This window comes from Remersonia thermophila, chromosome 4 (genome assembly GCF_042764415.1).
Source record: "Remersonia thermophila strain ATCC 22073 chromosome 4, whole genome shotgun sequence".
Lineage (NCBI taxonomy): Eukaryota > Fungi > Ascomycota > Sordariomycetes > Sordariales > Chaetomiaceae > Remersonia > Remersonia thermophila.
Window position 1 is genome coordinate 221,912 of NC_092220.1, and position 27,026 is coordinate 248,937.

The 27,026-nt window shown below is 61.5% G+C and overlaps 8 protein-coding genes across 8 annotated transcripts; 5 read left to right on the forward strand and 3 right to left on the reverse strand.

Annotated features, from left to right (window-relative positions):
- Nucleotides 1–910: 910 nt before the first annotated feature.
- On the forward strand, nucleotides 911–3,617 carry VTJ83DRAFT_4180 (uncharacterized protein; the record flags this gene model as incomplete). The annotated part of the gene is made up of 2 exons (XM_071010641.1): nucleotides 911–1,295; nucleotides 1,411–3,617. 2 exons carry the CDS (start codon nucleotides 911–913, stop codon nucleotides 3,615–3,617), a joined length of 2,592 nt encoding a protein of 863 aa, XP_070865630.1.
- A 1,931-nt stretch (nucleotides 3,618–5,548) lies between these two features.
- On the reverse strand, nucleotides 5,549–8,678 carry VTJ83DRAFT_4181 (uncharacterized protein; the record flags this gene model as incomplete). The annotated part of the gene is made up of 6 exons (XM_071010642.1): nucleotides 5,549–5,822; nucleotides 5,906–6,361; nucleotides 6,454–6,599; nucleotides 6,743–7,159; nucleotides 7,224–8,447; nucleotides 8,520–8,678. The coding sequence occupies 6 exons, from the start codon at nucleotides 8,676–8,678 to the stop codon at nucleotides 5,549–5,551; spliced, it is 2,676 nt and encodes an 891-aa protein (XP_070865631.1).
- Nucleotides 8,679–9,936: 1,258 nt separating this feature from the next.
- Nucleotides 9,937–10,797, forward strand: VTJ83DRAFT_4182 (uncharacterized protein; the record flags this gene model as incomplete). Its single annotated transcript, XM_071010643.1, has 1 exon — nucleotides 9,937–10,797. The coding sequence occupies one exon, from the start codon at nucleotides 9,937–9,939 to the stop codon at nucleotides 10,795–10,797; it is 861 nt and encodes a 286-aa protein (XP_070865632.1).
- Nucleotides 10,798–11,861: 1,064 nt separating this feature from the next.
- Nucleotides 11,862–13,793, reverse strand: VTJ83DRAFT_4183 (uncharacterized protein; the record flags this gene model as incomplete). Its single annotated transcript, XM_071010644.1, has 1 exon — nucleotides 11,862–13,793. One exon carries the CDS (start codon nucleotides 13,791–13,793, stop codon nucleotides 11,862–11,864), a length of 1,932 nt encoding a protein of 643 aa, XP_070865633.1.
- Nucleotides 13,794–16,021: 2,228 nt separating this feature from the next.
- Nucleotides 16,022–17,056, forward strand: VTJ83DRAFT_4184 (uncharacterized protein; the record flags this gene model as incomplete). The annotated part of the gene is made up of 1 exon (XM_071010645.1): nucleotides 16,022–17,056. One exon carries the CDS (start codon nucleotides 16,022–16,024, stop codon nucleotides 17,054–17,056), a length of 1,035 nt encoding a protein of 344 aa, XP_070865634.1.
- A 160-nt stretch (nucleotides 17,057–17,216) lies between these two features.
- Nucleotides 17,217–18,009, reverse strand: VTJ83DRAFT_4185 (uncharacterized protein; the record flags this gene model as incomplete). The annotated part of the gene is made up of 4 exons (XM_071010646.1): nucleotides 17,217–17,402; nucleotides 17,567–17,700; nucleotides 17,829–17,931; nucleotides 18,007–18,009. The coding sequence occupies 4 exons, from the start codon at nucleotides 18,007–18,009 to the stop codon at nucleotides 17,217–17,219; spliced, it is 426 nt and encodes a 141-aa protein (XP_070865635.1).
- Nucleotides 18,010–18,732: 723 nt separating this feature from the next.
- VTJ83DRAFT_4186 (uncharacterized protein) lies at nucleotides 18,733–20,290 on the forward strand (the record flags this gene model as incomplete). Its single annotated transcript, XM_071010647.1, has 8 exons — nucleotides 18,733–18,825; nucleotides 18,889–18,897; nucleotides 18,979–19,023; nucleotides 19,107–19,201; nucleotides 19,260–19,277; nucleotides 19,356–19,648; nucleotides 19,759–19,978; nucleotides 20,137–20,290. 8 exons carry the CDS (start codon nucleotides 18,733–18,735, stop codon nucleotides 20,288–20,290), a joined length of 927 nt encoding a protein of 308 aa, XP_070865636.1.
- Nucleotides 20,291–24,357: 4,067 nt separating this feature from the next.
- Nucleotides 24,358–25,222, forward strand: VTJ83DRAFT_4187 (uncharacterized protein; the record flags this gene model as incomplete). Its single annotated transcript, XM_071010648.1, has 4 exons — nucleotides 24,358–24,369; nucleotides 24,444–24,558; nucleotides 24,629–24,904; nucleotides 24,981–25,222. The coding sequence occupies 4 exons, from the start codon at nucleotides 24,358–24,360 to the stop codon at nucleotides 25,220–25,222; spliced, it is 645 nt and encodes a 214-aa protein (XP_070865637.1).
- Between the last annotated feature and the right edge of the window lie 1,804 nt (nucleotides 25,223–27,026).

The window sequence follows — 27,026 nt, forward strand, 5'->3', positions numbered from 1 at the left end:
ATCCCATCTCTGGGCCTGCGGGACACGAAGTGGGTAAAAAAGCGGAGCCGCGCGTGGTCCGGTGCGCCAGCCGCTGTTCCAGGGTTGCATGAGCAGTGTGGGTGGTGGTACCTTGGCCGCTACGTACTGCGTACGCAGTACCTACATAGGTACATTCCAGGTCAGCCTCCGGTCGAGGTGCTCGTCGGGCTGTCGCTCGCGTCTGTCGCTGCCCGTTGTTCGTTGTTTGTTGCTCGTTGCCCGTCCGTTATTACCTGCTGTCCCGTCGCTGGCTGTCGCTGGCTGTCACTGGCTGTCGCTGGCTGTCAATGGCTGCCGTCACCTGGACAGGCCTCGCCCGGGCCGGCACTGCTGCCAAACCCTGGATGGAGAGACCCACTTCGGCGCAGGCCTACGACGGGACCCACCAGGTCAACAAGGTGAACAGGGCCTTATTGAGGTTCCATCGTCTTTGCGGATCGCCACTCTCTCCCGCATCCCTGCTCGCAAGCCAGGGGACCCGTTCGCTTGTCCACCGGCACCTCCAATCCTGAAATGAACTGGTCCCGCTCCCGCATCGGAACCCCATTGATAATGACTACCCTCCCTGGCTTTCAGGTTTTTGTTACTTGATGGCCCGTGTCTCTGTCTCTCTCTTTCTCTCTTTCTCGTGTTTCCCTTCCCACGGCTGCCGTCCCTCCCTTCTTTCAACAACTCCGGCAGCACCATCGCCATCATCGTAGGCTCTCGGCCTTGACACCGTCCGAGCCCTGCGAAGCCGCCTCGGGTCTCCCCCCTCCCCCCTCCCCCACCCGCGTCCTTTGCCAGCGTTGGGTATCCGAGACCGAGACGTCAACTTGACACCCACAAGGACAGAGAGGCCCCAATTGCTTGCTCGCTAAGTCGAGCAGGCTCTCCGGCCCTCCCCACCATGCATCGCGTTTCCGCCCTGCTCCCTTCGTGGGACCGCTCGAAGCAAAGCAGCGCCGCGTCGACCATCTCGGCGTCCTCCTCCTCCTCCTCCTCCTCCTCCTCCTCGTCGTCGTCGTCATCATCCTCGTCATCCTCGACGCCCTCGGTGCCCTCGACGCCCTTGACCCCCGTGCCACCCCCGACACCCTCGAGGGCCCCGGCCGCCCTGAGCAGCCTCTTTGGCTGGGCCGAAAAGATCGTGCCGGCCGCCGCCGGCCGAAGCACGACGTCACCCGCCGCCCCTCCGAACCCTCTCCGCACTCGCTTCGGCCGGGAAACCTATTGGCCTACGACCCTCGACAAGGAGTGCGACAAGGCCGCAAGGATTATCAAGTCGTTTTGCTGTACGTGACGTGACCACGAACCGGCCCGGCCCGGCCCGGCCCGGCCAGGGGGAGAAACCCATGTGAAAGCTGTTCCGCTCCGGAGACTTGCTTGCTGACCCCCCAAAAAAAACAGTCGACGGATTCCTGGCCCAGGACACCGACGAGGCCGACCCGCGGGCCTCGTCCGATTATTCCACCCTCTCCAAGCAGGCGAGCAAGCCCGAAAACCCCGCCGAGGAGCGCTTCGTCACGAAAAAGATCCCTCCGCGGATAATCCAGAATGCCGTCGGCATCGCCGTGTTCTCGTGCATGCGCTCCGGCCTCTGGATGTCGGGCTCGGGCGGCGCCGGCCTGATCACGGCGCGCAAGGCCGACGGCACCTGGTCGCCCCCCTCGGCCATCATCTTGCACACCGCCGAGCTGTCGTTCGTCATGGGCGTCGACATCTACGACTGCCTCTTGGTGATCAACAGCGTCCAGACCCTCGAGATGTTCACCCACCCCAAGCTGATCCTCGGCGACGATGTCGACCTGGCCGTCGGGCCGCTGGCCGCCGACGGCAGCCCCGAGCCCGACGTGCCGTGGCGCGACGTCAGCGACACCGTCTTCACCTACATCAAGGCGCGCGGCAAGCACCAGGCCGTTACCCTCGACGGGTCGCTCGTCTCGGAGCGCGCCAACGAGAACGAGCGCTTCTACTGTCCCGGCGTCTCCGTTCTTGACATCCTGGCTGGCAACGTGCCCAAGAACGTCCCCGAGATGCGTCCCCTGTTCGAGGTGATCAAGGCCGCCGAGGGCCGCACCGACTACGACAAGGCGCTGCTCGAGTGGCTTGCCCAGCAGCCCGCCCCCGGCGACGCCGACATCGAAAACCCCCGCGCCTCGATCGCCGCGCTGACCTCCCCCACCCGCCAGGCCTTTGGCAAGCCCGACCCCAACGATCCCGACCCCTTTGGCATCGTCGGCCTCGAGATGGCCGGCATCGAAATCCGCGAGGCCGGCTCCAAGCTCCGCCCCACCAGCATCCAGTCCATCCCCACGAGCCCGCGCTACGGCCGCTTCAGCCGCCAGAGCATGGACACGTTCGTTTCGAGGAGCAATCGCGGCAGCTGCATGTCCTCGCGCACCGGCGCTACCGCCATCACGGATGCCTACACCACCCAGACCGATGCCGCCAGCACCATCGACACCGTCTCCAGCCGGACCACGAGCGACGACGGCAAGGATGTCGTCGACCGCCTGCCCACCCTCCCCGAGCCAGACGAGGTCGACTACACGCAGGTGGACACGAGCGTTCTCGAGCATCTCAAGCCGACTCCTTCTCGGGAGCCGGAACCGACGACGGGGCCGCCGCCGGCGCAACCGGCCGCCGAGGTGCAGGCCTCGGGCCTTGAGGCCAAGACGCCTGCGGCCGAGCAGGGTGAAAAGCCGGAGCGCGCCGAGGAGCGCAAGGTGGTGGCGGTGGCTTCCGACAAGAACGCCGACAGCGGGGACGACGCCGATGAGGATGAGTCCGAGGAGGAGGAGGACGATGACGAGGAGCACGACTACGACGACGACGATGAAGAGCCCGTCATCTGCGAAGTCGCCACGGCCGCACCGGCGCGGCCATCGCCTCAACGGCCGCAGATCACGCACGCGATTCAGGCCAGGGGCGCCATCGTCACCATTCCTAAGCGCGTGCCCCCGCCGCTGCCGCCCCGGAGCCCCGCCCGCTTGTCCCACGGGAGCCGCTCCGAGTTTGGCGACATGATGTCGCCGCGCGCTTCCCTCCGCACCTCCCTCTCGATCGGGTCGATGGAGACGGCCCCGGAGTTCCCCGAGTCCGAATCCGCCACCGCCGAACAAGAGGCCTCGCCCCAGGAAGCCTCGTCTCAGGCAACACCCCCCAAGGGCGACCTGCCGCAGCGCTCTGCCGAAGGCGTGCCAACCCCGTCCAGCTCGCGACACGCCAGGAACTCGTCCTCCGTCTCCACGACCGTCGCCGTGTCCATTACCGAGCCGGCGACCGAGGACGACGAAGCCCCGGCCAGCAGCGGCAACAGCTTCGCCAGCAACCGCGGTCTCGCTTCCACCTCTGCCTCCTCGGACGAGGACGAATCCGACCGGGAGCCTCCCACCCCGCAGACGGCCGAGGCGGTGTTCCCCGCCGCCAAGCGGGCCAGCAAGATTCAAACCCAACCCACCGACCGCGACGAGGACGCCTCACCCGAGGTCAAGATCGTCTCGCCATCCGTGTCGTCTTCCGCTCTTCCGTCCCCTGTCGTCCACCCCGACAGCCACGATGGCGCGAAAGAGAAAGACCAGGCCGCCGTGACGGGAAATGTTGCGGTTGCGTAACCTGTCTCGGTCAAGCCCCCCCTGGGCCTTTGCGCAGCTCCACGTATTCGGCGCGGGCTCTTTTTGTTTCTTCTTCTCAATACCTCGGGAGCGAGGTGTTTCTCTCTATGCTCTTTACTTTTTTTTAACCTTTTCTACTTGCACCTATCCATCTTCTATCTTAATGATGCTATGCAAGCGGCGGGGGGGGGGGAAGGTTTATTGCTTCGAATTCTGGGCGGAACTGTCAAATTCTGGGAGGAACTGATGATTACTGGGGGGTTGGTTGGGGTTTGGCTTTTGTTTTTTGGCACACACACTCAAACGCATACATACACGCGCTACCAATGGGACGGACGATCAGGGCACGACGGTCTGGCATACGGGCGGAACGGTAGGACACGGATATATGATACCCCATTCTCAAACACACGGACACAAGAGACGGGCCGTGAGCGTACCGGTATGCGCGATCATCTGGTGAGGAGGAAAGGAAGCAAAAAATATGGCGGGATTGGGCGGTAGGAGAGATGCAGAAGAAGAGGTGTTCAAGGGCGCACAGCAAAGTCAAAACGTCGTATTTACCAGCCATCCATGCTCATCAAGGTCGAGAGAACAATCGATTTTACCTCGGCCACCTGCGCCCTCGATGGTACCCCCGAGCCCGCCGCGTAGGCGGTGCAGTCTTGACAAACCCGCTGGGAGGTGCGAAGCGAAGCGCAGTTCTTCCCTCGGCACCTCCTCCCATCGTCCCATCGCCCTCCCATGGATTCCAAAGGAGCACACTTGTGGAACGCGTCGACTAGGTATCCATCTCATACGCACCGGTTCCAAGCCGTACGTAGAGTAGAATCGTCTCGACAGCACATGGTTATAACGGTGCTTGCACAGGACCGAGCCACACCGCTGTTGATCATGAATGACCAACAGCAGCAGGCAACATATCAACGTGTAGAAAGAATAGCAACCCCAAGGGTTCTTGAATTTCATCATCTCTGATGTCTGAAATAACGGCCGTTCTGTTTTTTTTTTTTTTTTTTTTTTTTTTTTTTTTTTTTTTTTTGCTTGCACCAGGGGTAAACACTCTAGAAAGTACTATAACTCTTGCAGTCTAAGCGTTCGGAATTCTAAAAAAAACATATGTCGGTTCGCCTGGTGCGGAGAGAAGGGGTTGTTGCAAGCAGAGCGATCATAGATATGCTACAACACTTGAAAAAGATCGAATTAATCATCAAAGTCCCTGCGCCGTTTTCTTTTTCTTTTTTTTTTTTTTTTTTGGACCTGGATCTGGATCATGAACCCCCCATCCACGCAATGCTATGAATAGCAACAACGCCCGCTCCGCCTCAGCACTCGTATCGTTGACCCTTTCGCCTTGGTCACCCGTTCATTCTTCGAGTCATCTCGTCCATTCATGTTCATCCAACTCTGTCAAAGAGAGAGAGAAGAGAAAGGGAGGGCCTTGCCTCGGGAGCGATCTCGGTTCGTGTCTTTCAGCCGCAGGACGTTATTCGTTATCCGGACGGCCCCGGCCGGGTTGATCGCCAACAAGACGTCTTCAACAAGGAGGACTTGGTGTCATCCGACCAAACGCATCCGCATCCGACGCGAGGGAACGAACCAGCCAACAAAGAAGGCTCACACACACAAACAGCAAAAGAATAACCTGCTTGGTGGATATTTGGAGAACCCAGAGACAAACTAGAGCGAACAAGACACCGCTAACTATTGTTGTACATTGGAACCCGGACACACACCAACCTTCAGCAGCCATTCCCCCCTCAAAAAAAGCCCCATGTGCGTCATTAGTATGTATTTTGCTTCCCCCTCCTCACCGCATTACGCCACCTAACCACCCACCTGCCTGCCACTGCCAGGCCTTGGACAGACCACCCCGAGGTACCTGTACCTATATGCATGCATGCACATAGGCAACCAACCGGTAACAAACCTTAGGCCAGCTCCACCGCCGCGCCGCCAATGGCCAGCTTGCCCGTCTCCTTGACCTTGGTCTGGAACACGACGCGCTTGTCGCCCTCCTTCCACATCTCCGTGACGAGCGTCTGGCCCGGGTTGACGGTGCCGGCGAAGCGCACCTTGATGTTCTTGAAGGGGCCGTACTTCTCGTAGACGGCCTTGCCGGCGAAGCCGAAGAAGCAGAGACCGTGCAGGATGGGCACCTTGAAGCCGCCCATCTTGGCAAAGGCAGGGTCGATGTGCAGAGGGCTGGTTGGTTGGGGTTGGCAAACGTTAGCATCGCAGAGGTTGAAAGCGATCGAGAGAAAAAGAGAGGGTGGGCGGCGACATACTTGTAATCGCCGCTCAGGCGGTAGATGGCGGCCTGCTCCTCGGTCGTCTTCTCCTCCACCACGACATCCGGGGCGCGCTGAGGCGGCTTGTTGGCGGCGGTGCTGGCGCCGCGGTCGGCCGGCTTCTTCTGCCCGCCGAACCCGCCGCAGCCGCGCAAAAAGACCGTCATCTCGTTGTAGAAGAGCTCCTCGCCCGTCTCGGCGTTGGTCGTCGTCACGCCCGTCTTGACGATGGCGGCGGAGCCCTTGTCGACCACCTCGAGCAGGCGCGCCTTGGAAATGAGGCGGCCCGAGGTGGGGATGGGGTACTTCTTGATCTCGAGGTACTGCTCGCCGTGCAGCAGCATCATGGGCGAGAAGTTGGGCACGAGGTCGTCGAAGCTGAAGGGCGTCTCGGCGTCGAAAGGCGGGATCACGCCAAAGGTGGGGATCACCTGGAACTCATCGTTGCCCTCACTACGGACAGATGGCGTTAGCAACGGATACACGCGCGCTCGCACGCACGCACGCCCCCAGGCGCGGGTCGACGGAGAGGTAGGGTCGCCTACAAGACATAGCGCAGATCGGTGCGCTTGGCGCCGATGCCCAGATTGTACAGCATCACATCGCGCTCCGTGTACTTGAACTCGGTGCCATTGCCCTCCAGCTTCAGAGCGCGGTCGATAGCCTCAAGATACTTGTTTCCCTCAGCGCTCTACGGGGAAAAAATATGTCAACAGTCAATAGGCTGTATTCTACTATGCTAAAAGAAAAAAAAAAGGTCATGATATCCAATGCTTCTAATGGAACCGTTATGATACATGAAGGCGTAACCAAGAAAAAAAATAATCATCATACCTTGCCCGTGTTGTTCTGGGCGTTGGCCAAGATCTTCTCCAGGCTGTCCGAGGTCTTGACCGGGTGATCAGCACGCTCGTCAAAGGTGACGATGCGGTCCCAGTTCTTGACCACCTCCTCGGGGGTCAGCGGCTTGTTGACGGGGAAGCCGTGGCCGCCGGTGCGCTGCCAGCGGGTGGCGCCAACCCAGCCGCTGCCGACCTCGTACAGGCCGTTGGTGGGGTTGGGCACCTTGTCGCTGCTGAGGGCCAGGACCACAGGGGCGATGTAGTCGGGCTTGAAAGCCTGGACGAGCTCCTCGGGCAGGATGGTGCGGGTCATGGCGGTACCGGCGTTGGGAGCGATGGTGTTGACGTAGATGTTGTACTTGGCACCCTCAAGAGCCAGGGCACGGCTGAAGCCAAGGATGGCGCATTTCTGGAGCAAAGAGTTAGCGTTTGGTCCTCTTTCGTTTCGTGCGACGGATGGGAAAAAAGCTTACCGCCGCGGCGTAGTTGGCCTGGCCGAAGTTGCCATAGATACCGCTGGTCGAGGTCGTGTTGACGATGCGGCCGTACTTCTGCTTGAGCATGTAGGGCCAGGCGGCCTTGGTGACCTTGTAGGTGCCGCGCATGTGGACGGCCATGACGGCGTCCCACATGGCATCGTCCATGTTGGTGAAGGCCTTGTCGCGGAGGATGCCGGCGTTGTTGATGACGATATCGATGCGGCCGAAAGCGTCGATGGCGGCCTTGACGACAACGTCGCCGTCCTCCGCCGAGGCCTTGACGCCGACGGCCTTGCCGCCGAGCTTGCGGATCTCCTCGACGACGGTGTCCGGGTTCACCAGGTCGTTGACGACCACGGCGGCACCGGCCTTGGCGAAGGCCAGGCAGTAGGCGCGGCCGATGCCGGCGCCGCCGCCCGTGACGAGGGCGACGCGGCCGGTGAAGTCCACCTTGTCGCCCTGCTCGTTGGGGCCAAGCTTCTGCGACTCCTCGAGCAGGCCCAGGAAGTCGTTGGGGCCCGAGGGGTACTGCGGCTTGGAGAAGTCGACGACCTGGTTCCACTTCTTGAGGACGGCGCTCGCGGTGTACGAGTCGTCGCACTTGAGCAGCTGGCCGCTGGAGCGCTCCCAGCGGAGCTTGGAGATGAAGCCGCCGCCGACCTCGAAGATGGAGCCCGACTCGGTGGTGTTGTTCTTGTGGACGAGGACGGCGACCAGGGGAACGACCCACTCGGGCTTCATGAGGGCGAGGACGTCGGGAGGCATGACGGTCTCGGTCATGCGGCTGGCGGCGATGGGGGCGATGACGTTGGCGACGATGTTGTACTTGGCGCCCTCCTTGGCCAGGGTCTCGGTGAAGCCGACCATGGCGAGCTTGGCGGCCGAGTAGTTGGTCTGGCCAAAGTTGCCGTAGAGGCCGGCGGCCGAGGCCGTGTTGATGACGCGGCCGAACTTTTGCTTGCGGAAGTAGGGCCAGGCGGCGCGGGCCGTCTTGTAGCTGCCCTTGACGTGGACCTTGAAGATGAGGTCCCAGTCCTGGTCCTTCATGTTCTTGAAGCTGACATCGCGCAGGATGCCGGCGTTGTTGATGAGGATGTCGATGCGGCCGAACGCCTTGATGGCCGTCTCGATGATGCGGTCGCCGTTCTCGACGCTGTCGTAGTTGGCGACGGCCTTGCCGCCGGCGGCCTTGATCTCGTTGACGACGACATCAGCGGCCTAGAGAGAGAGACACGTTAGCACGATGCCGATCAGACGGAACGGCCAGCCCGGAAGAGAGCTCGAGCCTACCTTGGAGTCCTGGCCCTCGCCCTTGAAGGAGCCGCCCAGGTCGTTGACGACGACGCTGGCGCCCCTCGAGGCGAAGAAAGTGGCATAGGCCTTGCCGAGACCGCCGCCAGCGCCGGTGACGACGACGACCTGGCCGTCAAACCTCAATTGGTCCGCCATTGGATCTGGTGTGTATGTGTGTGTGAGAGAGAGAGGGAGGGAGGGATATCAATGAAAAGCGAAACAAAGAGCAAAGAAAAGCAGGCCAAGATCCAATGCGCGGGCGTGAGAGAGGAGGAGAGAGAAAGATGATTTTTTTTTGGAAGAAAATGACAGATTGGAGGCCGGAAGCGAAGCGTTGCGTTTTCTATACTCTTGTGACGTCGGCAACTTTGGGACGGCTGCCGGGGCACGCGTTAAGCCGAGGCAATCGGTGCCGTCGCTTCCAAGCAGCCTTCCTTCCCCCAGACATTGCCGAGAGCGGGGATGACCCACGCGCGTCACCTTCACATGCTGCAATTCGCCCTTTTTCCCCAGATGGAACGGGCGGCGCCCAGGAAAAAGCGGGTCCTTGCCAAGCCACGCGTCCAGGGGTTCGGCTGGCGGGTGACCTTTTCCTCATGACATTCCGCCGCCCCTTCACCACTCGACGGCCCCCCCCCCCCCCCCCCCCCCCCCAAGCCATGGATCTCGGCCTGGCCCCGGCTATGTATGGCCTTGCTGCCCGGCTCAGCTCCGAGGGTTGTGCATGCATACTTGTATGTAGAGCTGGGCTTGGTGCGAGGCTTCCATGTCTGTCAAGCCGGGGGGCGTTTGGTTGAGGAAGGGGGGAGGAGGAGGAGTTGGAACGGAGGGTTGGTGTCGGCAAAGCATGGAGGGATGCATGTTCCTGCGACCTGCCTGAAGTCCTCCCCAGTCGTTTTTGACATGATCCCATCAGCGACCATGGACACCATCATCATCACATGTTCGCATCGGATGGAGACATCGGACCTCTGTAGCTATGTAGCTGGATGCGTTGCATCCGATGTTGCGTCGGCCGGATCAACCAATATCCCTCCCTCTGGGTTGCCTCTCTGCAGAGACCGTCATGGTGCAGCAGAGAGGCAATCCACCGCTCACGAGCCTATGTAATCACATACACAGTAGTTACACAGTACATGCCCAGGCATTCCACTCCCCCCCAAACGATGGCCTCGAGTTGTCAAGTTGACCACCAATGTGCTTCTGCATGAGGCTGACCGGGAGCCTTGCGTTGGCGGGCTCAGGTCTCCCCGCACCGGCCCCACGAAAACCCCAACACCTCAAGGTCTCTCCCCCCCAACTCGGTCAACCCCACATCCATGCATTCCGATCGCCAAGCTCGCCGTGTCGTCATCGACCGTGAGCAGTTTGTGGTTGGGTGATGCCTTGACTGACTAACAACCTCCTGCCAAAAATGGCCGCTTCCGAGTCGCAGACAGGCATCCTCGACGACAAGACGTCGATATGCATCCCCTTCCTCCTCGACCGGCTCGCCGAGTTTGACCGGGAGTTTTCCTCGTCGTCGTCGTCGTCCTCCTCCTCCTCCTCCTTGCCGCCCCGCCCCTTCATCGTGGGTCTCAACGGCGTCCAAGGCGCCGGCAAAACGACCCTCGTGCGCTCCCTCGCCGCGACCCTCCAGGCCCAGCACGACCTGCCCACCCTCGTCGCAAGCATCGACGACTTTTACCTCACGCACGCCGACCAGCTCCGCCTCGCCGCCGCGCACCCGGACAACCCGCTGCTCCAGCACCGCGGCGAGCCCGGCACGCACGACCTCGCGCTGCTCGACGGCTTCCTCGCCGCGCTCCTGCGGAACGACGCCCGTCCGACCCCGATCCCGCGCTACGACAAGTCCGCCCACGCGGGCCGGGGCGACCGCCTGCCGCCGTCCGAGTGGCCGAGCACCGACCCCGCCCGGCCGCCGCGTGTGGTGCTCCTCGAGGGGTGGTGCGTCGGCTTTCGCGCGCTGCCGGGCGACGAGCTGTCGGCCGCTGGCGGCTTGCGCGCTCGCGCCTCGGGCCCGGCTCCTCGCCCGCCGGGAGCGGCGGCGCGAGAACCCGGGGGGACCACCTCGCCCGACACCACCTGGCCCACCTGCGCTTCATCAACGACCAGCTGCCGCGCTACGAAGCGGTGCTCAACGCACGCCTGGACGCGTTTATCCACATCGATGCGCAGGATCTCGGGTGGGTGTACGCGTGGCGCGCCGAGCAGGAGGCAGAGCTGCGGCGGGCGACGGCGTCCGGCAAGACCAGCGGCGGCGGCGGTGCCATGACCGAGGAGCAGGTCGCTCGGTTCGTGGACGGCTACATGCCTGCCTACGAGCTGTACCTGGACGGGGTGCGCGAGGGTGTCTTTCTCCCACAGGGCCGGCCGGGGAGACAGCTGCGGCTCGTAGTCGGGAGGGATCGGAGGGTGGTCGAGAGCGTGGTGATCTGAGCGAACCAGGCCATCGCGTGCGTCAAGTGCAATGCGGAATCGTGAAGTTGGATGGGAGGCGTTGGGCGTGTGCTGTGGGCTCCACGTCTCATGAGTTTATCATTGTTTGCTTGGTTTTCTTTTTCTCCAATAATACCCAGAATGACCTTTGATTGCCAAAGAATCAAGAAAAGAAGAGAAAAGAAAAGAAAAGGAAAAGGAAAAGAAAAAGGAAAAGAAAGAGAAGAGAAGAGAAAAGAAAGAAGAAAAGAAAAGAGGAAAGAGAAAAGAAAAGACAAAAGAAAAGAGAAAAAAAGAAAAGGGACAAATAATCATTGAGGAGAGAATGTCCTGCTCATGGCTCAGCAGTTTACCAAGTTCACTCCTGTCGCCGCCAACCATCGATGTTTGCCATGGTTGGCCTTGGTTTGTGCATTGTGAGCAAGCATGTGCTTCTCCCCCCCCCCCCCCCTCCTCTTTACCCCAAGGCCCAACGCCTCTTGAAAACATACATACTGCGTAAGGTACATACACGTACGTACAAAGAAAAAAAAAAAACCCAAGAGAAAGAACACCCCTTCCATCCTTCCAATAACCCGCAACGTAAAAGTCATGATTTCGTAAGTCGTCAGTCGTAGCTCATCAATCGTCAAATCGTAACCTCGTCAAATCATGAAAATGCTTTTTGGTCGTGAGCTCGTTCTGCATGGCCAGCCGTGGCCATGGTGGCACAGAAGGACAAGTTTTTCCTCCTCGCACACCCCTCCCCTAGGTAGGTACCGCAGCGACAGCATTAGTAGAAATACCGTACCATGCCAAACGGGCCATCCCCCCCCCTTCCCCTTCCCCCCGTCTTCCCCCTTCTCACCTCGACGGCACCGCTCCCCGGCCCCGGCTTCCCGCCGCCCCGCACCTGCATTATTAAAACTCCATGTCCACATGCTTGCCCTCCATCAGCGTCTGGCCCTCCTCCTTCAGCTCCTCGAGCGTCCGCTCAATGTTCTCCGTCTTGAGGCGCACCGCCTCCGCCCTGGCGGCCACCTCGTCCTCAAACTGCCGCACGAGCCGGCGGCGCGCCCGCCTCGCCTCCCGCAGCCGCGTCACCACCGACGTGAACTGCTCCAGGAACCAGTCGCCCGCCTCGTCCCATTCGTCGATGGGCAGCCGGGCCAGGAACTCGTGCTGGTCCATGCTGCCTTTTGTCTTGTAGTGCGCGAGACGGTCGGCGAGGGCGCCCCCTTGCGGAGGAGCCAGCGGAGGCGGGGGCTGCTGCTGCATGGCGGCCGTCTGCGGGTCAAAGTCAAAGTCCTGGTCGCGCAGGGCGTCGTAGCTCATCGAGGCCAGCTCGGCATCGTTGTAGTCGGGGCTGCGGGGGCGTTTGCGGGATGCCGCCGACGCGGTGGCCAGCTGAAGCGCCGCCCCGAGCGTGTGGCTGTCGCGGATCGGCTCGTCCTGGGCCGCGCGGCGGCTGCCGGTTCGCGCAAGCGGCAGGGCCGTCTCGGGGAGGTTGAGCTTGGGCGGCGGGGCGAACAGCGGCCGGGGTATCGCGCGCTCGTTGTGAGCGCGGGGCGTCCGCTCCAAGGCGTCGCCGAGCTCGTCGGGATCGAGCTTGACGGTGGGCTCCACGACGGCGCCCTTGGTGTTGTTGAAGTCGACGTCTTGGGGCTCCATGGGCGTCAGGCTTTCGAACAAGGTCGAGCGCTTGGTCTCCAGCTCGCGTTCCGTCTGGCGCTGCCGCTCCCAGGCCAGCTCCATGTCGCGTTCCCGGTCCTGCTCCCGCTGCCGTTCCCTCTCCCGCGCGTGGCGCTCCTCGAGCCGCAGCCTTTCGAGATGGCCCGCCGCGTCGGCCCGCCGCTCCGGCGACAGGCCCTCCGTCACCCGGGGCCTCGGCGAGAAGGCGAGCCCGCCGCGCTCCGCTGACGGGCTCCGCCGGGGCTCGCCCTTGTCGCGGTACGCCAGCCGGGTGCGCCGGAGCACCGTCGCCTTGGTGGGCGTGTCGAACGGGCGGGGCTCGCCGTAGGCATCGTAATCGCACACGCTCTGGTCGTCGAGGGCGCTGCCGTGCGTGCTGGCGGCGGCCGGGACAGGGAGGGCCGTCTCGGGCGCCTTTTGGAGGCTCGCGGACGGAAGGCTCGAAGGGGGCAGCACCTCGAGAAGGCCGTTGTTGCTGATCACAAACGGTAGGTTCTCGTCTCGGCGCTGGGACAGGGAACGGGAGGCGGGCAGCTGCGGGAGGGCCTTGTTGGGGGGCAGGAGGTCGCTGTAGTGGCGCGCATGGCTTCCCGGAGGGTGCGCCCGCAGCCGATCCGACGGAGGCTTGCCCTCGGATTCGCCGCCAAACATGGATGCTACCGTCGAGTCCTCCCACGCATTGTGATGGTCACGCGCCTCGCGGGCCGACGGGTCCGAGGCCGACGTCTTGGACCGATGCAGCGGGTGGATGTGCAGCTGCTGCGTGGGGAAGCTCATGGCGACCGGTTGAGGCGTCGATGCGGAGAACCGGCCGGCGCGCGGGGGAGGAATGGCCCTGGCGGTCGAGGGCGTGTCAGGCTTCCCCTGCTTGGTGGGAGGGTGTTGTTGTTGCTGTTGTTGTTGTTGTTGCTGCTGCTGCTGCTGCTGCTTCTGGGTTTCGTTTGGCTGTCCACGTGTTTGTTTTTGCAGTGGCTGCAGCCGTTCCTGCTTTGCAGCGACGACGTCCAGTGGGGGCTGCAGTTGCGATAGCGGGAGCGGAAGGTGCGAGTGGTGGCCCAACGCGTGTGCTCCGTTGGTCGCGTTGGTCGCGTTGCCTAACCCTGACCCTGAGCTGGGCGCTGACCCTGCTGCCGACCCTGGCCCGCTCCCGGAGATCGGCATCGGCGACGAAATGACCGACAGCCCCGTCCCGAGTCCCACTCCTCCGCCTCCTCCCCCGGCCCTCGGATTGCTCGTCGACCCGTGGCTCAAGTCGCCCTGCCGCATGAACATCCCAATGGATCCTAGCTTCTTTTTGGTGGTGGGCATCATCCTCAGCCCCATGGACACGACCGAGGCGGCACTTGGCGGAGGCGGCGACGACGGATGCGACGGCTGCGACGGCTGCGACGGCGGCGGCGGCTGTGGGTGAGATGAGCGTAGCGTAGCCGATGCCCGATGTCACGCGGCGATTGTTTGTTTACTTGTTTTTTTACTCCGGACGCGTTGACGGGCTGGACGGCGCGCTGTCTGGTTCGTCGTCGCGCACCCGCAAAAACACACCACAGCAAATCCGGTAGCACCCAGGACGCAGCGTAGACAAACAACCTACGCCGCAGACTGCATGGCCTGCGCGCGGGGAGCCGCGAGTCGCGGGTTATTATCTGCTCTCGGTGGACGAGCGTTGGGCTCGCGCTCTCGATTCGACAGCCCCGGATTTTGGAGGCAACGGTGCAGAGAAGCAGCTGCAGATGAGCCTGCAGCACAGCGGGTGTGGGGTCTATAGTAGGCGGCATGTTCGCCTTCCTCCGGGCCCCGGGGCTTCTGGCCCATCTCCCCGGCATGGGACCTAACCGCCTTTGTTCGGCATCGTGGTTCCAATGATGGCGTCGGGCCCGGCCCCGCAGGAGGAAGCAGAAGGGAAGAAAAAAAAAACCTCTGCGCTCCATTGACCTCGACGCCCCAGTTTCTTCCCACCCCTACCGGTATCTCTCCCGCACCTCCAGCACCTCCCGCACCCTCCCGCAGACGCTGTCAGGTGAGCGGTCGATGCAGGGTCCTGGCCCCGGCACGCAGTAGCCTGCTGTACTTGTGTAAGTCTGCAGCGAACATGGCGTGGGAACGACGTGCCAGCCGTCGCAATCCAATTTCTCCCTCCCGCATGCGTCGCGATCGTTGACAGGACGCCCCATTCGTCGTCCCGCGCCCCCTCGGCAGCCATTGGCAAATGGCTCGAACCGCCCAGCCCTCGAGCCGTTGCGTCCACCTGCAGCTCCTGCACGCTTCTCATCCATCAATACCCAACGCAACCCGCTGCCAAAGACGCCATAGGCGCCCGACGGGACCGCACCCTCCCATGAAATTTTTACGACGGCCCAATCGCGGGTCGAGCGCAAAAAATGGACTCGATGAAAACATGCAATGTCACCAGCGGGCCGCAGGGGCCGGCAGACGGGCCCAAGCCGCTTGAATCTTTTGAGGCGGACAACCAAAGAGGAGGAAGGGAAAGAAAAAAAAAGGGGGGGGGGTTGCCGCCTCCGACGTAGGAGCGGCGGCGACACTATCGGCTGTCGACATCAAGGCGAGCAGACTGCCATTCGTCGTCCTCTTCATATCCCTGCGTCGTCGTCACCACCATCCGACGTCGCGCTGCGTACCAAACGAGATGGTCTAGACAGGGCGCATGGCCTCGCAGAGATAGACCTGCTGCTTTGCGACAGTGCCGACGCATGGGACCGGCGACCGGCGTTGCTACAATCAATGCGCTTCTGTGACCCTTTCCGTGGGATGGGCAGCTTTGGCATCGATGGCACGTCGGACATGGAGCGGGGGGGGCGGACGATGTGCTGCCCCTCATACTCTTTGTAAGATCATCGCGTCTTGGTGCCTCGATTTTTAAGAACAAATGCGGACATGTCCATACGGTAGGTGGACCTGTCAACCCACGTGTTCAATTGTCTGCACGGTGAAATGTACCCCCCCCCGTCTGCTTCCACCCCCGATGGTGCCGTGACCGTGACGTTTGTCCGGCTTCTCCCCCCTCCCCCCGTTGACCCGTTGACCGTTGGGCTGGGACGGACGACGGAACCATCCGGGGGGCAGCGCGTGGGGGACGGGGCCGAAACGGAACACGGACCGGGGGGTCAAAGAATGCCAAGGCCGCTCCCCAACCCCACCAACAAGCGATAAGATAACGATTCCACTTGTAGCGCATGGCCCGAGCCCGGGACGGTCCAGTGCGGCTCGGAGCTTTTGCCCCACCATCTTCAGCTTGCACTCCCCGACCGTCTGATTTCTAAGCCGGTCCAATACGTTCGCCTCAGCCATCCTTCTCCCCCCTCCGAAAAAAAGAAAAAAAAACAAAGGCGAGGCATCTCCATCATACTACTACAGTCGCCGTCGCCGTCGCCATGGCGCCATCATTAGAAACCGAATCGGCCGAGGACGTCCTTGCGAACCCCCTCGGGAAGAAACCGCAGCTCGTCGCTCCCGAGCCCGAGCACTGCCCCGGCCCGGAGTCGGAGCAGGCCGGCACCGCCGACTCGTGCGCCGGGTGTCCCAACCAGCAAATCTGCGCGTCCGCCCCAAAGGGCCCCGACCCGGACATAGGCGTCATCACGTCGCGCCTGGGCGGCGTGCGCCACAAGATCCTGGTGCTCAGCGGCAAGGGCGGGGTGGGCAAGAGCACCCTGACGGCGCAGCTCGCGCAGTCGCTGGCGGCCGCCAACCCGGACGTGACGGTGGGCGTCATGGACACGGACATTTGCGGGCCCAGCATCCCCAAGATGCTCGGCGTCGAGGCCGAGACCATCCACGTCAGCGCCAGCGGGTGGTCCCCCGTCTGGGCCGCCGACAACCTGGCCGTCATGTCGATCCAGTTCATGCTGCCGAACCGCGACGACGCCATCATCTGGCGCGGGCCCAAGAAGAACGGCCTCATCAAGCAGTTCCTCAAGGACGTGGAGTGGGGGGAGCTGGATTTCCTGCTCGTGGACACGCCGCCGGGCACGAGCGACGAGCACCTCAGCGTCAACACGTTCCTGCGCGACAGCGGCATCGCGGGCGCCGTGGTGGTGACGACGCCCCAGGAGGTGTCGCTGCTGGACGTGCGCAAGGAGCTCGACTTTTGCCGCAAGGCGGGGATCCGCGTGCTGGGGCTCGTCGAGAACATGGCCGGGTTCGTGTGTCCCAAGTGCGCCCACGCCACCGACATCTTCCTCGCCACCACCGGCGGCGGGCGCGCCCTGGCCGACGAGATGGGCGTGCCCTTCCTCGGCTCCGTCCCGCTCGATCCGCGCCTGGGAATGGCCTGCGACTACGGAGAGAGCTTCTTCGACTCGTTCCCGGATAGTCCTGCCGTGGCCGCGCTGAAGCAGGTGGTCAAGGGCATGGCGGCACAGATGGGGTTAAACCCGGACGATGTGGTCCCCGGGGCCGCCGGGTGACGATGCAACATAGCCACAAGCTCAAGAAGAAGAGAAAAAAAACAAACGATACACCGTACATGACGTACTGCATTTAGGGAGCATGGGATCCAAACGCACGTGACACCCATCCTTCCACGGCCACCCTTTCCCCCTCCTCCTTGCCGGCCTCCTCCCCCCCTTAGGCCGCCAGCTTTTCCGGGATCTCCTCCAACTCCTCGGCGCTCTCGAGGTCGATGATGCGCGTCACCTCGCTCGTGTTGCGCATCAGCTCCTTGGCCCCGGCGTACAGCATGCGCATCTCGCTGTTGCACGTCGTCGGGAGGTAGTACAGCATGACGTAGGGCACCGAGAGCCGGCCGGAGGGCTGCATGGGGTATAGTTAGTCATTCCCTCTCAAGCCGCTTGGGCCGTCGTCGAACGGCCCCGAAGATGAAGCAGCCGATGCGAAAGAAAAGAAATATATATATATATATATATATATATATATATATATATATAAAGGGGGGGTGGGATGAAAGGGCGACTGACCAGCGTCAGGGGGTAGCTCAGCAGCACGAAGCGCGGCGAGTGGTCCGGCAGGTCGTCGGCCAGCTCGTCGAGCGACGTGTAGACGCGTTCGTCTTCATCCTGGCGGATCTCCTTGGTTTGCTTATCGATGAGGTCTGGGGGAACATGGAGGAAGAGAGAGAGACGGCGGTCTTAGCATGCTGCGGTAGCCCAGAGATTGGGTGCAAACCCCGTGGCCGGCCCGGAGGAAGGGGAGCGGGCGACCTCAAAGAGACATACATACAGATGACGGCTTGGGGTTGGCTGGCGCGCGAGGTCCCGAGTCGGAACTTGCGCAGGTGGGTTTTGGTCTCCTCCGAGAAGGTGTATAGCCTGGCTTCGGACGCCTGTGAAGCGATGAGCCACCTACCTACCTACCAGAGGGGGCCCGACATGGCGGCCGGAACGAGGGGCAACGATACCATGATGACGTTTCGATCTAGTTCCTCTCGGATGGCTTGCGGTGGGTGGGTCGCGGGGTACCGGGATTGCGACTTGGGGACCTCTAGGATGGAGATGGCCGTGTGTTTTAACTCGACAAAAACCTGTCAGGCTGAGATCCTACCGTGTATGTAGACGCAGGACGTGATGAGGCTCTGTCCAAGGGGAAGAGCCCCGCATTGGGTCCCTTGTCGACGTCCAGGTTGGATCCATCTCTTGGGGGTCCATCCAGTTGCGTCGTCAGCCCCACCACAACCCTGTCCACTCAGGTTTGGAGGAGAGAAGGGGGGGAAGGGGGACGGGAATGGTTCAGGTATTAGTTAGTTACCGTAGTTACCAGTAGAACCCGACCTGACGCTGCAGCGACTGGACCTAGCGACCTAGCGACTTGGAGCAAGCCACTCGAAGCGCGGGGTTGGGGTTGGGGTTCACTTAGGTACCTATAGCAGATTGTAATAGAGGACAGCTTCAACCTCCGGGTCGGGTTGCACAGGGACACATTGCATCATCATCATTATCATGACCATCCCATCCCCCATCGAGTAACATCCAACACCGTCGCGTCCTCAACCACGTTGCTCACTGCATCGCAGCGTAGAGGCGAGCTCATGTTTTCACGTTTTGCCTACGGAGCACGCCACCTTCCGCAAACGGGACTGCCAGCAGGAACCATCAAGCGTGCGAGGACGCATGCGGTCTGCATCACGATGGGCTCCATCAGGACGGCTCGCGAGAACGCTGCCAGGACGATCCACACCGCTGCGTGCTTGATTATCGGCGACGAAGTGCTAGGCGGAAAGGCAGGTCGGTTCGGGAAGCGCCGGGTGGCTGACCGTGAGAGCTGACGGGACGATGCTTCGCAGACGAAGGATGTAAGCGAGCTGGCTTTCCCCTCTCCCATCCCCCGGGAGCCTTGAGAATCGTGGGCAGACGGATCGCTGACTCCCGACAAGACAAACTCTCACTGCTTTGCCAAGTGGTGCTTCGACTTGGGGATCGTACGTTCTCCCGGCCGCGGGGCACCCCGGTATCCTGAAGATGATGATGCTGGTGAAGAGGATGATGCTGAGCATCCCGACAGCAACTCAAGCGCATCGAAGTCGTTGAAGATGACGAGAGCGAGATCATCGAGGCCGTCCGCCGCATGAGCAACCGTTACGACTTTGTGGTGACAAGGCACGCCAGGAGCAAATCCCCCCGCGCCTGCTACGAGCCATCGCTAACATGATTTCAGCGGAGGCATCGGCCCAACGTAAGCCACCACCAGCCAGCCCATCTCCTCGCCGCTGCGCTCATCCGCCCACTCACATCGTATCTGTTCTCTCGCCAGCCACGATGACATCACGTACCAATCCATCGCCAAGGCCTTCGACCTGCCGCTGGTGCTGCATCAGCAGGCGTTTGAGCTCATGAAGAAGCTGTCCCGGAAGCATCCAGGACAGCCCGACTTCCGCTGGGACGAGGACTCTCCGGCCCTGCGCGCCAAGCTGCGCATGGTGGAGATTCCCACCGACCTGTCACGGCCGCTGGGCGAGCAGGCCGTGTTTCCCTGCGAGGACGCCTGGGTTCCGGTCGCCATCGTGAATGGCAACGTCCACATCCTGCCGGGCGTGCCCAAGCTGTGTACGTTGCGAGCCCTCTGTCCGCCTGAGCCGTGGTCTTCTTCCTCCTTCCCCTTCCTCCCTTGCTTGACCATCTGTTCGCCCAAGATGCCGACGCCTAATCTTGTGCAGTCGAGAAACTCCTCCACGGCCTCACCCCCCGCGTCCTCCCCCGCCTGACCGACCCGCGCGGCAAGGGTATCGTGCGCGTCACCATCTCAACGCCCTTGCCAGAGAGCGCCGTGGCCGCCTACCTGACCGACCTCGCCGCGCGGGTCCAGCCCCGTGGCGTCAAGGTTGGCAGCTATCCCCGCTGGGGCAAGAAGAGGAACACGGTAACGCTCGTTGGCCGGTAAGCTAGACCCTCTTGACCCGGCCTGTGTCGACCTGAGGAAGGGGGGTTGGCGCGGCCTGCGGGACGCGGCCTGCGGGGCGCGGGTCGCGGTCCGAGGCGCACGCCTAGCTGCTGTTGTGCTGTACGGTCCAGGCTGACCCCGCCTTGCCTTGCAGGGACCAAGAGTTTCTCGACAGCATCGCGCCGGAGGTGGCCAAGGCCGTCAACGGCAGGGTGGTGCAGGCGGAGGGCGAGGACGACGACGAGAGCGAAAAGGACAAGGACGAAGAAGACGCACCTAAGGAGGGCAAGGCGGAGCCCAAGGCCTAGCCACCCCCCCCCCCCCCCCAAGCGGACAGGAGGTTGCGTTGCATGCTCATCATCGCGGCGAGACCTGGGGGGCCGAACCCGCCGCCATGGAATGGGAGGGAATGGTAGGGAGGCTGCCCACGCCATGCTCCTCTGTGTCTCTAATAGTTACTCCGTACATACAGTACAAACTTGGATTGGCAACCATCACAGTGCGCGCGCACGCGCTTCTACGTAATGATCGCGCCTACTACGCAGTAGTTATAGTATATGTATGAAGCGAGAGCGGGCACCCCCTGCAAGAACCTGGAGGTTGGCGGGATGATGGGGAGGAGGGAGGTGGGGGAGGGGGGGTGGGGAGAGAGAGAGGCCGAATGGACCAGGCGTAAAATGTTCCCCGAGCTACAACGCTCAAAAAATTCCCTCAGGACGGGATGCAAAGACCCTGGCTGGAACACCACCACAACGGGGTCCTGGCCGGTGTGATGGTGCTTGTGGCACTGGCGTTTGTTGGCGCCATTGTCGTTTCTAGAGCGCTTCCAGAAGATTACACAGTACCGCCGGGCAGGTGTCCACTCTTGAAGATATAAAAAACAAAAGAAAGGGGGACCGAGGTCGCAGGGTCGTACGCAGTATTAGGTCGCAGACTGTGTGCTCCCCGCCGGGGGCTTTCATTCAGCTTGCTGATGATTGATTCTGCAGACCATCACACAGAACTAGTCAATGTGACCGTGTCGCCGCTGGCGAGGGTCGATCGCGAAATGAACTCCATCACCATCCCACCCACACCCCCCCCCCCCCCCCTGAGATGGGACCGATGGGGCCTTGGGATACATGGTTCGCTGATGAGCTTGGCGTCCGGGGCATCGCTCGGTCCCAGGACTTGCTTAACGCAAGGCTGACACGGCAGAGCGCACTCTTTGTTTCCTTGTTGTTGGGGGGGGGGGGGGGGGGGAGAGGGGCGTTCAATCCAGAGATGGAGAGAGGCCAAAAAACAGAGCCAACGAGGTCACCATGCAACTAACTACACAGTACACATGTGTAACTACAAGTAACGAACGTTACGTGAGCGCTGGACGAGAGGAACGGCACAGTGAATTGCGCAGGGCCTGCATCCCCGGGAGGCTGTCCACCTGCAGTCCCCATTTTCTGGGCTCCCCTTTTTCTTGGTTGATGTTAGGTCTTGGCGATGTTGCGCCGAATGAAATGGAGGCGATGGTCCTCGAGCTTTTCGTTGGAGCCCATTCCATCCTTCATTCATTCCATCCTTCAATTCACATGGATGTCTGTCTGGTTTCCTCGGCCCAGCTTGCCCGAGACGAGGAGAGGCGACGAGCACCCCGACGCCATTAGGTTCCTGCAACGCAAATCATCCCTCCCCGCATGTCCCTACCCCCTGACCTCCGGAAACGGAAAGCTGCAATCCTAGAGGGCATTTCTCCCAAGAGCCACTGTGTACCGTCCGTGCCGTGTACTGTGCCGGAGGACGACCCAACCGATCGGTGCTCGTAACTATTCGTGCGTTGGTTATGGAATCTCTGCGGGACACGCTCCATGTGCCAGGGAGCGTACAAGTAGTTACACAGTAAGCATGTACACGCAGCGTACGTACTCGGTGTACGGAGCACAGCTGTGTACGCTGCCTGACTACCTTGCACTGCACCCTTGTACGAGGGAGTTAGCTACCTGCTGTACGCAGCAAGTGCTCCATGCAAGCGATGCCTCGGATTCCCAGATCCGTGTGGGTGGGCGCGTGCGAGGGGACCGGACCGGGCACGCGTCTCATCGACGAAGAGGCCCCGTGGGCTTCCCACCAGCTCGGACATCGCATCTCCCACGGCCAACCGGCCTTTTGTCCATCGTGACGTCTGTCCTACCTCGGAGACATTGCAATTCGCGGCGAGTCCTGCGTGCTGTGTACGCAGTATAACAGACGCCAGCCGAGACAATGGCGGCTGCCTTTGTCCATTGACATCCTCCGCTTGCAACGACGTGTCGGTTGTTCGGCGGTGCTCAGAGCCGAAGCTGCGCCTTGTGCTGCGGGTCCCAGACAGGCATCTGCCTCAGGTTGTGTGTTGGCCCGGCATACGCTAACTAGGCATCACACGGCTGCTGCGCAGACGGTGTTGCCAGCCTGAGGGGCTTCTAGAAGCCCGCGCCGGTACGTAGCGTACATACACAGTACTACGAGGTGACGGTCGCGTTGGTCCGCGTCTGACGGGCCGCTCGATCACGGAGGCCGTCGGACACATTTCCCCGCTTATCATGTTTGTCAGCCACCGTCGCTCCCCCCTGATCCATCTGGAGAAAGCCCACAGAGTTCTTCTGACAAGCGGGACACGACCCATGGTCCACTGCAGTCCCAATGGTGGGGGGCGAGGAGACGCAACGATTGCCATCGCCGCCGCCGCCGCCGCCGCCCGCCGTTCTGTGCCAGCCCTACCGTGTTCTGTGAGCTGCGCCTGTGGCTCGCCGTTGGTAATGCGACGATGATGGGATGATGGGGATGGGAACCGTCAGCGCGATTCTTGTCGTCCAGCAAGAAGCACTCCCGCCCCCCGTCAAGAAGGATAACTATAGTACTGCGTATGTTTGATAACTTCCCAAAATCCACCACATGCGGCAGTGCTACTGCAGCCAGGTACATTGCGTGTGGGGCCGGCTCGCGAGGACCGCTCGCTCGTGCAGCAAAGCTTGCCATGCCTGCAGTAGCGCGGCGGCATCCGCGGCCCAATGCCCGGGGCGGCATGTCGAGTTCATGGACCTTGAGAGAGAGAGAGAGAGAGAGAGAGAGAGAGAGAGAGAGAGTGTGTGTGTGTGTGTGTGTGTGCCTGGGGACTTTTCCATACACCACCACAGCAAGGTAAGGTATGTACATGGGAATGTCCGCTAACGATTGTAGTGTGCGTACATAGTACATACTAGTATAGGTACCTAAGGTAGACAACGAGGTCGCCCGATGGACCCACGAACGACACCTTGTCGACGGGAATGCGGGTTCTCTTGTTTTGGTGTTACTTTTTTGGGTCGGAGGGTGGGAGGCATGACGACCTACCCAAAAAGCTCCAGAGGGTTCGAGCGACAGCCTTCTCACATGGGACCGAGCCCTGTACATACATACTGCGCATGTACGGTCCCCATCTCTGGTCTCATCTCTTCCCGGGTCGGCGGCGGCATCGCAGTTGCATCCTGCCCTGGTTGGGGGAGCAAAAGCAAGCTTTCGGCGGACGGAAGACACAGTGCGAGAGGGCGCCGGCCCCATCGCTCGAATCCTGAGCACGGCAGGGAAAGCCGCGGCGGGAACAAGGGTGCCTCGCCTTGGTGCATCCCTGGCGCCACCAATCACATCGGGAACATGCCTAGCCCACAGTCGCACCCCCCGGGAAAGCACACGGACCCCCTTTCTTTTCTCTCTTTTGCTCTTCATTCCCGTCTCCCCGTCCTTCAAGCTCGAGCTTCCCTGGCCCGTCTCGACACTCTGCTCCCCTTCCAACCTCCTCCTCGGGGCCCGCCTACACCCAGCCGACTGTTCTTCTTCGTCCCGTGGTTTTTCTCTCCTTTTTCCCTCTCCGCAGGCCCGGCCGATTCGTTGGATTTGCTCCAAACAGCTCCAAACAGCGCGCCGTCCCATATCTCCAGGACCACTCCGCTGTCACCACCCCCCCCCCCCCCCCCAGCAGGACCTTGTCCTCCCACCTCCCGAACAAGCCTCCTCCCGGCCCCTAACGCAAAGCTCCATTGGGGTCGCCCGACCGACGTGGTTGCTTCTTGGGCTCCCGAAGAAATTCGATTGCCGAATCCCCACAGTCCCGCGGTTCACCCTTCTCCAATCCCATCGTGTCCTCCACACCGCACAACAACCTCTCCTTCATCCCAACAGAACGCCTTCCGACCTTGATCGCGCGCGCCCAGGTCCCCCTCTCGTTGAATATTTCCGGACGATCACCTCAAGTGGCCCGCGCTTCCTGGACCTCGCTCCCTCCCGAGTTCCTTGCCGTGTCGAAACGAAACACAAAACGACACCGATCCGCTCCGGGTGTCCTTTTTTTTTCTCTTTAATCCTCTTGTTTTAATTCTCAGCCGCAGCAATGGCGTCTAAGGTGGGTTTTGCTTGCTTGCACGTAGGACGATTGACAAGTTCTCGGCTGACGACGGGATGCGCGTCGCGTTGCAGTTCACGAGGGAGTACAAGCTGGTGGTTGTCGGCGGCGGTGGTGTCGGCAAGTCGTGTCTCACGATCCAGCTGATCCAGTCGCACTTCGTCGACGAGTACGACCCGACCATTGAGGGTACGCATGGCATCACCTTTCCTCCCTTCTCTCTCCTCCCCCCCTAGGGCGCGACTGACCAGGGACGCAGACTCGTATCGCAAGCAGTGCATTGTCGACGATGAGGTGGCGCTCCTCGACGTGTTGGACACGGCCGGCCAGGAAGAATACTCGGCGATGCGGGAACAGTACATGCGCACGGGCGAGGGCTTCCTGCTCGTCTACTCGATCACGTCGCGTGAGAGCTTCGAGGAGATCAGGACCTTCCAGCAGCAGATCCTTCGCGTCAAGGACAAGGACTCGTTCCCCATGGTGGTGGTGGGCAACAAGCTCGACTTGGCCCACGAGCGCAAGGTTTCGGTGGAAGGTGCGTTCCAACCCTAGAGCCTTTTTTTTTCTCTCGTCCACCCACCCAACGCTGCAGATGGCTAACCCCTTGACAGAGGGCAAGGCGCTCGCCGACGAGTTCAAGTGCCGGTTCCTCGAGACGTCCGCCAAGACCAACACCAACGTCGAGCAGGCCTTCTACGAGGTGGTGCGGGCCATCCGGAGGTACAACCGCGAGATCCAGGGCGGCGCCGCCGGGGGAAGCGGCCTCTCCCACAACGGCGGCGGCATGAACAAGATGGATATTGCCGATGACGACGCCCAGGGCGGCTGCTGCGCGAAGTGCGTGCTGATGTGAGGGGGGAGCGAGGCTGCGGCGGGGCGATATTCACCTGCGGCGACGAACGAAGGCCGCGAGCTGGGTGAGTGCGTGTACGTCTGCATGATGTGTATGCGTGTGTGTGGGGGGGAGGGGTTGTGTACATGGGGAGAGGACCTGGGTCGAGGGTGGGCTGCTGTGTACGTGCATGGGTATGTATGTGCATGCGCTGTGTGAGGGATTCGACGGTGACGACGGCCAGTTATGCGCACACGACGTCACGGAAAGCGAGCGGGCATGTTTTTGCATGGAACGGCATGGCATGGCATGGCATGGCAGGGCACGGCAGAGCACGGCACGTCATGGTTCGGGAGTTCACGCGACCACTTTGGTGGGAGGTGACAGGCCGCCTTGGCAGCGCCCGACCTTCCCGGTCGCGCAGGTCATGGTGGCTTCGTTGACCTTGCAAGCCCTCTGAGGCATGACGCTCGCGGTGTTGGTCTTTTAAGGCCCTCGGTGGTGGTTGGGCGGGGGCGCCTGGAACGGCTCCCCCGCCCGTCCGGCTCTTACGCTTTTTTTCTTTTTTTTTTTCTTCTTTTTCTTTTTTTTTTTCTCTTGTTCCCGACTTTTGGGCTTTTTCCCCCCCTCTATTACAGGAGTTACCTTGACAGACATGGGTTTGCTTAGGGGGTTCTCTTAACTTGTAATTTCTTCTGGCTTCAAAACCTGGGAGTTTGCGTGGCAGAGTAGTATGCGTCTTGTGTATGCGGCTCACTTGATGCGTGCTTGGTCAATCGACGTGGAAGTGGTCGAGAGTGATCGAGGAACGTGCTGTTGCGTCAGAGTGGCCTACTTTTGCCGTGTACGACATGTCGGAACCATGGAGATGGGGCAGGTTACCTACGCAGTACTTCAGGCGGGTAGACCTGAGTTACGCAGCCCTGTGAGAGCGAGCCCCCCCCAGGCGAGGTGAGATGAGACATACTACTGCTAGGCACGAACAATGCTCGAGTCGGGTCCCGCGTGCGTGCGTGCGTGGAGGCATGCTGGCTGGCGGCGCGTTTTGTCGGGAGGATTGGCGACGAAGCTTTTCTCGACGCCCCTCCTCCTTCGGCTCCTCAGCATCGGGCTTGCTGATGGTTTCTCTGCGAGGCTCGACCGGGCACGAAGGCAAGCATGGCGACGCGAGATGCTTGGTTCCGCTCCGTCTTTTCTTGGCCTGCCGCCCGACCCCCGGGCCGCATGCGCCTTGCGGCCCTCACGGCTCGGGCGGCCGCATCCAGGCCGGCCCCCGTCCCACCTGCGCACGGCAGGCCGAAGGCTGGTCGTCCTGCTGTGGCCCCGGATGCAAAGGGCCAACCCACGCCAGGGCGCGGAGTGTTGGTTGATCGGGAGTGAGGAGTGGGTGGTGTGTTGAGAGGCTGAGGCTGATGATCATATAATACATCATGGTGAAGCTGGATTTGGGCTCCGAGGTGGGAAGTTGTTCAAGGTTGGACGGATCCGGAGCGTGACTGCGCAGGTAGATTGTGATGAGTTGGTTGTAAGACATCAAGGCTGTGTATGTGTGCGTATGTGGGTGTATGTGCGTCGTGGGCTGAATGGGGTCGGAAGCGGGCTGCCGAGAGCAAAGTGAATATCTTCCTTCATCCACTCTCCAACCATCGTCAAACCAGAGCGTTCCATCTGCCAAGCCCAGCACAGCACGGCACAACACAGCGCAGCACAGCAGAGCTTCTCCGTATCCCGGTGGTCAGGCGCCAACATTCGACGTGCCCCGTGACATTCGGCCAGAAGACGGAAGAACAAGCATCGCAGCAAGACGCACTCCAAAAAAAGGCAA